The sequence below is a fragment of the Cyprinodon variegatus genome, unplaced genomic scaffold (assembly GCF_000732505.1).
Source record: "Cyprinodon variegatus isolate N-32 unplaced genomic scaffold, C_variegatus-1.0 Scaffold123, whole genome shotgun sequence".
NCBI classification, from domain to species: Eukaryota; Metazoa; Chordata; class Actinopteri; order Cyprinodontiformes; family Cyprinodontidae; genus Cyprinodon; species Cyprinodon variegatus.
Genome location: NW_015150576.1, coordinates 144,634 through 153,953, shown reverse-complemented (window position 1 = coordinate 153,953; position 9,320 = coordinate 144,634). Strand labels below are relative to the sequence as shown.

Below are 9,320 nucleotides of genomic sequence, written 5' to 3'. Positions count from 1 at the left end.
AGCTAAAAATCTTCCAGATGTCTCGATCTAGCATCCATTTTTTCCACCAGTTCTTCTTTTAGAAGATCTTTTTCGGTAGGATTTGATCGGGTGAATCTTTTATTACTAATTTATGTGTTTTTAAAAAGAACTTTAATCAGAAGTCTGGAGTCTGATGTCCATTCTGACTAAATATGCCTTTATCTCCATCTTTTCATTCTACTCTGGCTGTATGTTTGGGTTGTTCTGCTGGAACAGCACTGAGGTTTAAGTCTCTTTAATCTTCAACTGTTCTGGTTTTTCCATCTTCATCTATGCCAGGCTTGAGTGCGATCAAGAATGCGCCACTTTGGAGAGAAACCGACGTCTGGCTGAGGCGTTGCAGATAGACTCCTCCTCAGACCCCTTCAACGTTCGCTCCTCTGTTTACAGCGACAGCCTCAAAGAGGACGCCAGGTTTGACCTTTGTTTTTTCGCCAACAGCACCCAAATGAAGGTGGGTCACCAAGCTAAAATTCAGTTTCACTTTGCTTTCAGGAAAGACTTGAAGTTTCTCTCTGAAGTAGAGGAGGAGATTAGGAATCTTGTGGAGCTCGTGAATAAGGTAGCATAATAATATCATTCCTCTTTTTAAGTGGATGATTGCTCCTCAGTAAAAAAAAAAAATGAAAACGTTGGCAAAAAGCAGCATCTTGATAATTTGGTTTTGAATTTATACTAATTTTTTTCATTAATGTTAATCTGTTCCCTTCTTCTTTGATTACTTCCTTCCTTGCATTCACCTGTCCTTCATTTAGTCCTGTAGTCCTAGTGTTTCCTTTGCTTCCATCCTTTCCTCCGTTCTGTCCTCATCCTTGTGCTACTTCTTCCTCTTTGTGCTTCTTTCCTTCTTCCTAATCATCATATCCTTCCTCTTCTACTCTTATCCTCACTTCAACCTTCCATCCTTATTTCCTTCATTGTGCCTTTTCTTGTTACTTCCCTTGTGTCCTATCTCCTAACCTCTTTCCTTTGTGTTCTTCTCTCTTCCATCTCTTCTTTCCTACCACCTATCCCCTTTTTCCTTACCATTGCTCATTCATGCTTTTTTCCTTGTTTAATTTCCCTTGTTCTTTATTTTGTTCTTTTTATCTTTTTACCTTGGGTTTTCTTCTATCACTTTCCCTTCCTGTCCTTCTGTACATTGTTTTGTTTCTGCAGAAAAAATATTTAAATCCTGTTGACATTAGTAGCATAAATTTGCTCTGTTTTTCCTATTCTATGCTATTTGCCATTCATTTATAGAGAACTTTAGTATTTGTATTTTAAGGCAAATGCAAAGGATTTGGGGTCTTTTTTTTTTTTTACCTGGGAAAAGTGTTGGAGCCTTGAATAAAATCCAGATCCGGATCAGAGAGGGTGAAATCTGTTATCTTTGCCTGAACGATACATCCTGCCTTATTAGTTGCTACAGCTGTATGAATCCCTACAAAAATCCCAGCAACTGACGATGAAAATGCCCCCAGATCAGAGAAGAAATTATTGGATATAAAATGCTTCTCTATTCATTGATACCATCTTTACCGACTGGTACAGGGAAAACAGACGAAGAGGAGCCACTGCTTTCCTCCGATGAACAGGGAGCATCGTAAGATCATCCACGAGCTGGCTGAGGTCTACGGCGTGGAAAGCGTGAGCTACGACAGCGAGCCCAAACGGAACGTGGTCATCACTGCCCACAGGTATGTCTGTTTGCAGATATAACAGCACACCCACAGTGCTGATTACAATTCTGAGGATGTGTCTTTGTTTTTGCCAGAGGGAAGTCGGTCTGTCCCAACTCAACCCTGACAGCAGTGATAGAGAGGGAGACGGCCGTGAGGGCGCCTCCTCCCATCGCTCATATCAAACAGAACAGCAGCAAGTGAGTCATCTTCTAGAAAGACTACAGATTTACAGGGTTTCAAAATGGAGAGCCCGTTCATTCAATGTTAATGAATAAATACAGTTAATGATGCTATGCTATTTAGCAGACGAACTAAAAGTGCATGCATGTCACACTTTTCAGGCTTTTTACCTGTTAAACTCTTAAAGAATTTGAGCACATCTTCAAGTTTGTCTCCAATAAAATCCTACTAAACAGCATTACGTTTTAGTGGCTGTTGCAGAGTCATGAGAGCAGATGTGAGGCGTTGTTTCTCATTGTAATTATTAGGTTTAGTCAATTATGTTGATATCTTTTGTGTTTTATTCCTCTCCTAGGGCTGGAGGAGGAAGCGCCTGGTCAAAGACGGTAAAGGAGGAGCCTGTGATTGATTATTTTGACGTTAAGGACTGAAGAAGAGTGAAGACAAAAACCTTTGGGATCTGCCTGTTGACTTCACTTTCCATCTTTGTTCACCAAACATCCCGAATCATCTGGCTTGCCAATCAAATAAAGCTATATTTGGAATCATTGCAAATCAGTCAGCTCAGATTTATACATGCTCACTAGGAGTCACTTTGGAAATCTATCGTTTGGTTACGAGTAAATTCACATTCAGGAGTGGTACGTCTGTGTTTAAGATGAAATGATTTTCTTTAAACCGGCAGGTCTTCTCTTCAGTTTAAGGTTCCTTAAACACACAGCGGGCATTGTTTTTAGCAGTTAAACATCTTGTGTTCTTTTAGTTGGTGCTGAGCCAAGGCTGCTGCTGTAAAAACCTGTGTTGATGGAGGGAGTGGGCTGCATTGCGGAAAGAAAGCTTTCTGGGAACGCAGCTCTGACCTAGATGTAGGGCTGCTCTTTCTGAAAACTTCCTCTGTTAAAGCTGGAAGCATCCTGAGCTCGGCCTGCCACGGGCTAATCTAGAAACTGGCATCATTTCAATTTTTTCTGAGGGCTGAGCTGGTAAATTTATAAAATGAAAGGTTTTCACAATCACTTCAATGCACCTGCTCAAAACATAAAAAAATAAATCAACAAGAAATGCTTTCCCTTAATTTGTCCCGAATGTCTTAATGTTACTTTGTCATCAATGGAGACAGATATTTTGTTCATGATTAAAGATTTTTCTTTCAAATCTAAATATAGCATTTTTCATGACTTTATACAAAAAATAATAAAACGAAAGCACATAAGTTAAATGAAATATATGTAGACATTTATATCTCTCCACTCAAGACAGGTTGTATTCGTTTCTTCCTGATTGTGTTACTTTGTCCTGCTTATTTCTATTATTGCTCAAACATGGCGCTCTAAACAGGCAGCTTCTTCAGCTATAATCTCGTAGGTTTCTTGTAAAAGGAGTTAATGATTTGCTAGACTACTGTCATATCAGCACTAAATTATACAACATTTTGAATTTATGCTTTTTTTTCTTTTCAACCTACAACCGTTTGGATTGATTTTATGCATAGGTGTATTTGTACAGTGCATCTGGAAGGTGTCTACAGTGCTCCACTTTTTCACTCGTGTTACTGCCTTTTCCTAAATGGTAATTAGTTCTTCTGTCCTTAAAGTTCTATACACAATATCCTACTGTGGCAGTGAATTTGTTTTTGATGACTACAAATAGAAAGCAAAGTAATTACTCAGTCTACCATAGCAGAGACTGTTCTTAGGGTACACACCACAGAAAGTACCATAAAACCACATTTGGCCTCTATTTTTAGCTCAGCATACCAATCGTTTTTTGCACAACACCTGAAGCTTCGTCCTCAGGTTGGAGGCAGAGCTCTGCACAGTCAGATGTTCAAGAGGTTTAAGTCTGGACTCTGTCTTGGTCCCTCCAGGATATTCAGAGTGTTTCTGATCCCCTCCTTTGAGACCTCAGCTGTGTGTTTTGTGTCGTCCCAGTCGGAGGTCAAAAATGTTCTGCAACAGGTTTTCATCACAATATCTGCATGTTGCTGCATTCATCATTTCGCATATCCTGACCAATCTACCAGTCCCTGCTGCTGAAATGCATCCCCATAACATGATGCTGCCATCACCATGCTTCACTGTAGGGATGGTAGTGGCTTGCTTGTGAGCCGTGCCTGGTTTCTTCTAAACATTACCCCAATCACACAGAAGATATTGATGTCATCAGTCCAGAGTTTAGTTCTCACGGTCTGTGAGACATACTGGCTGCCGTCCAGTGAGTGAGCCAGGAGATTTTCATAGGGAGGGTAAAAAAAAAAAAAAACGACCTACAGGAAAATGAGCACAACATCTACACTCTCTAAACTAATCTTTAAAGACAGACCACGTTGCTGATAGATCGACTCATATTTACACACTATGCTATATAGAAGACATGCAGAGACGTATAACTTCCCCCTTCTTCCCCATCATGCTAAAAAATTTGAATGAAGCAGTGAATCTGGATTTGAAGTCATCACTCCACCCCTGCTGCCATGCGCCTTTTGTCTGGCAACGTTCTACTAGGAGCTTCTAAAAAGCAGGAGTTTCTGCATCCTTCACCAGATTTGGGCCATCATGCTTGGTGTTTGATCTCTGATGCAGTCAAATGTGAGACCTTATATAGAGGTGTGCCTTTCCTAATCATTTCAAATTAACTAAATTTATCACAGTTGGACTCCATTTAAGCTGTAAAACATTCCCATCATAAGCAGAGGAAATTATATGCACCTCAGCTCATCTTGAAGTATAAATAGGATTTCTTAGTTTTCTGTTTTTAAATAGATTTGCAATTATTTTTCATAAAGGGGGATGTGAATGATTTTGAGGAAAGAGGTCAAATTTAATGTCATTAGAAATAAGTTGTAAAAACTAAATGTAGTAAAAGTGCAGTGTTCTATGTACGTGTGTAGAAATATGTTTGCAACCTCGACAGCCTGGTTTTATTAACTCTAAACCATAAACATTAACAGAAATGCATATTTAAAATGAAGAGCTCTCTGCAGCGTAAACTCCGCCCCCCTCAACTCCTCAGGTGGTGAGGAGACAGGAGGTCGAACATAACAGCCCCACTGGACAGTGTCTCCCATCCATGGATGAAGCTGATGCAGAACTGGAGCGCTCCTTCACCAACAGACTGCTGAACCTCTGGCTGCTGCTACTCAAACTCAATAAATGTTTATGTCACTGCTGTTTTATTTTACTGTTTTAATCTATTCCTGTTAGTCCCTTTCAACACCAAAGTAAAGCCACCTGCAATCGTGGGTAGTTAAATTATTATCCATTTCCATTTTCTGAGAAGTCGTTAGGAGTCTGTGTAACAAGGACCTTCTGTTTCTAGTGTACTTCTCTTTAATTATCAGGTCTAAAGGAAACTGACTTGGTACAAATTTAAAATCAATTTCCAAAGCTTAACTGGTTTACTTCCTTACAAAAATGAAGTATATTTAGAAAGTCCCAGAAAATACGAGAACAACCAACTAGCAGTTCACATTCTCTGCAAAAAAGCAAAAAATGTAAAAAACCTTTACAAGTATCCTAAAAAAAAATTGTCTTAATTCTCCAATCAAACTGTTTCCACAGTATTTATTTCCCTCATGGCATCCAACACATAGGGTATCTCATTCATCATCCTGAGTTCATCCTATATTTAACTCCAACTCCCATTTATTCTTAACATCTAGAGCAGGGGTCAGCAACTTTTTTAAGGCTGAGGGCTACTTTATGGGTACTGAGTCATAGGACGGGCTACCAATACTGACCTATGAACTAGAGGAGTCGGCGTTCACCTGAACTTCATAGATAATAAACATATTTCTGTTGTTTCTTTTTATTTTTTATTTGCTTTTAGATATTCTCATTATGAAATCCATATAAATCCTCAAATGTTCTAATTTATTGATATGATAAAATGCTTCAAAATAAGAGCTTCAATAAAAAATAATATTTCAGATTTAGTCCACTGGTGAATTGTTCTGTTTTCAAAAGATGCTGAGGGGACCCCATGTTGTCCTTTAGGGCCCCTTGGTGCCCATGGGCACCACGTTGGTGACCCCTGATCTAGAGAATCATTTGGTATTGGGAATCTGAGGTTTAATGATCTTAAAAAAAGTAACTCGCTACATTTGTTGGACCTTTTTTAATGTATTCCAATTTTTAGGATAATATAATGTCTTACACTGCAAAAAATGTAAATCTACATAAGTCATTTTTTCTTAAAATAAGTGCTTTTTTCTTGAATTGAGGTAAGTAAAACACTTTGCCGATGGAAAAATACAATTTACATTTAAAATAAAAAAAACAACAATTGTTGCATCCTCTTATTTCAAGTACATATTATCTAATTATCTTATTATCTTATTTTAAGAGTAAAATACTAATTCCATTGGCAAATCATCTTATTTACCTACTCAAATTAATAGTAAATACACTTAAGTTTCACCTATTTCTAGATCACTTTTGCAGCGTATCTAAAAATACCAGAACTTATCACTTTGGTTTAGAGATAATCTGTCTAGGCATGAGAAAGGCTGCAAAAAGTGGAAAACAGCTGGTTCATAATCTTTAGGTTTCTTCCTGCACACCTCTTAAAGGTGATATCTGTTGTTGAGGGGACACAGTCTGGGTTTCCAGAAATTTACACCCCCTATTGGACTGTTGACCATACATTTAAAGTGTTTTTCACACTTACATTTTTAAATCCAGTTTTCTCTGGAACTGCTTGCTCAGAAACACCAGAGCAACTAATGGTGTATTTGGCTATGAATTCTGCCCATCCTGTGTCAGTGTCATCATTAATCCAACCTCCCACTGCAGGTAGTTGTGCTGCATGTTAGGCAGGCTGAGTCCAAGTGTTATTACCAAGTGTTTTAAGTCTCTCCTGTGGTCTTATATTAGCACACAACTCTCCATATAAGCTTGTCTCACTTACTGAAGGCTGATGCTGGATCAGTTGAAATAGATACAGAAAGTCTGGGGAGTAGATTTGTTTTTACAGCTCTGCTCTTCCAAGACTGTTTTTTTCTTTATTCTTTTAAATAAAGTAAATATCCTTTGTACGTTTCTATAGCTCACCCCTTTTTTTTGCTCACTTCTTTAGGTTTTTTCATTTATTTATTTGATCACACTGTTTTATTTTACATATTTTCTATATTTGAATTTAGCTTGTTGCTGGGATACATTAATGTTCCTACTGCTGGGGTAAGAGCATCAGATCAAATGACTTAAAAAAGCTGATAAAGAAGGTCGGCTCTGTTCTAAGAACTCCTCCAGAACCTCTGGAGATGAAATGACAAATCATCTAATGACATCGGATAACAATATGGACAACAGTTAGCATTCTATTCAATACAACCAGTGGCGGCTCTACAGATTTTTATCTCCAGGTGCTAAAAGGCGGCTAAGCACTGAACTGAGGGTGCTATGACGCAACCTGTGTTCCAACATTTTTAATAAGCAAATATGCAAACAAAAGCAGAGCTGTACTCACAGGTGGATAATGACTAAGTGGTGCTCTGCTATTTCATTAAAGCATATAAAAACACATGCATAGACTATAATGTAGAATATAAATCATTACAATAAATTCACTGTATTCTGTTTTCCCCAGATTGGGAAAAACAAAATACTGTGAATTGATAGCAAATTCACCATTGAAATCTGGTGAAGCACATGTAAGGTTATATATAAGTAAATAAATGAATATAGAATTACCTATAATGAATTAAATGACATGGCCCAGATGATTGTTACTTACGCTTTTCTTGCATTTTGTAGAAATCATTAAGCATCATGTTTTCAAACAAACCACCCTCCCATAAAAAGTTTCCAAATAAGGCCAAATTAAAGTAGTAGTAATTTATAGGGATCATCAACTGAATATTAAAGAACAAACACGACCAGTTCAGGACACATTTATCATGGGAAGCCCGTTGCAATGGCTGAATCAGACGATTTTTCATCCCACGTGATATTTTCAAATTAAATAAAAGCTGAGAAAGCCCTGTGTTAATTATAACAATAGAGATAGAAATACTTTTAACTTACAGAACCGCAAATCACATAAAAAATATTCCTATATATGGCAGAAAATACACATTACATTACATTTTTGTGACCTTTACAAATATAGGAATGTGGGGATGGAAAGTCTTATCACATGCTATTTTGACAATTTAAATAATTGGAAGAAATTACAAAATAACTTATGTTTCCTTAAAAATTCAAATATCTAAAGAAGTAATACCACTAATATGGTAGATTTATATGTGTTTAGATGTGTATTTTCATTTTAATACCCAATTCATTTTTAATTGGAATTGATTGTGGGTTTTTTTTTTTAGGAAAATATTGCAATAACCACATGTTCAACAATAGTGTAATATAATATAAGTAATACTCTACATTTTTCTTTGGGATGCTATGATATAGCTTAGCGCCCCCTAGCGCCACCACTGAAAACAACAGTGTCTTCAGTCAGTGGCTTCTCCTTAACCGGTGCACAATGGACTGCTGCAGAAGATCCTTCCTGCCTACATCTGTTTCAACTTTAAAATGTTCCTTTAATTTCCATTGGTATTAATTAAGTATTCTTGAATAAAATTGAATTTGAATGACTATTCCTTAGGGTTTCTGATTTAAATGTAGTGAGCGGTTAAGCTGTGGGAGTAGAAGTGCAGCGTTTCCATTGATCGACAGCAGTGATTCCAAACCAAGGGTACTCGTACCCTTAGTGGTCTGGGAGTGTATTGCAAGGGGTACATGAAAATATTTTATTCCTGAGGTAGTAAAATAAAATACGACTGGGATATGTTCTGCTTTCTGAGACACCATTGAAAAAGAAAACAAGCCTTTTTTTCAAACAAAAAGTAAGTTTTCTTATATGTTAAATGGAATCAATCTAACTATAATTTTTTTCCCCTATTCATCCAATTTAAATGTGATTATAAGGGAGTTACTCAGAGGAGCTACTGTTTTATAAATACAGGTTTATATTATGATTTTATTTTGTTTATTAATCTCAAATATTATGATTTTTTTTTTATCTTCTCACAAATTTATTATTCTTATATGTTATCCCTTTTGTTTGTTTTTTTTATTTTTTTTTTACTCATTTTACATTATTTTCCCTATGTTATTGCAATTCATTGATAATGCTGGAACTGGTTTTTGGTTGTTATTTTATATTTTAAATAAAAAAATCCAATAAAATTCTTTGAATATATATGATTTTATTTTGTATTTATTTCAATTCGTCACTAACTTCCAATCAAGATATTTATGTTGCTTTTTTATTTGAGATGGAAAACATAAAATGCCTAAGAATTAATGCTCAATTTATAAGATTAAGTAACATTGTATTTATTTTATAATAAATTATTGTACGTTGCATTTTTGGATAATCAATACTTTTGACTGAGAGGAGTACTCATGGTAAGAAAAAATATCCAAAGGGGAACAAAAGTCATAAAAGGTTGGG

General features: G+C 36.5%; 1 protein-coding gene across 1 annotated transcript in view; it reads left to right on the top strand.

The window, feature by feature from the left end:
- LOC107085397 (transcriptional repressor NF-X1-like) overlaps window positions 1-2,991 on the top strand; it is a 20,305-nt gene extending 17,314 nt beyond the window's left edge. Inside the window, exons 19-23 of the mRNA XM_015375692.1 lie at window positions 301-435; window positions 517-583; window positions 1,555-1,700; window positions 1,778-1,882; window positions 2,221-2,991. Coding sequence (XP_015231178.1) covers window positions 301-435; window positions 517-583; window positions 1,555-1,700; window positions 1,778-1,882; window positions 2,221-2,296 — 529 coding nt within the window. The 3' untranslated portion in view covers window positions 2,297-2,991. The remainder of the gene's footprint in view (window positions 1-300; window positions 436-516; window positions 584-1,554; window positions 1,701-1,777; window positions 1,883-2,220) is intronic.
- Window positions 2,992-9,320: the final 6,329 nt, after the last annotated feature.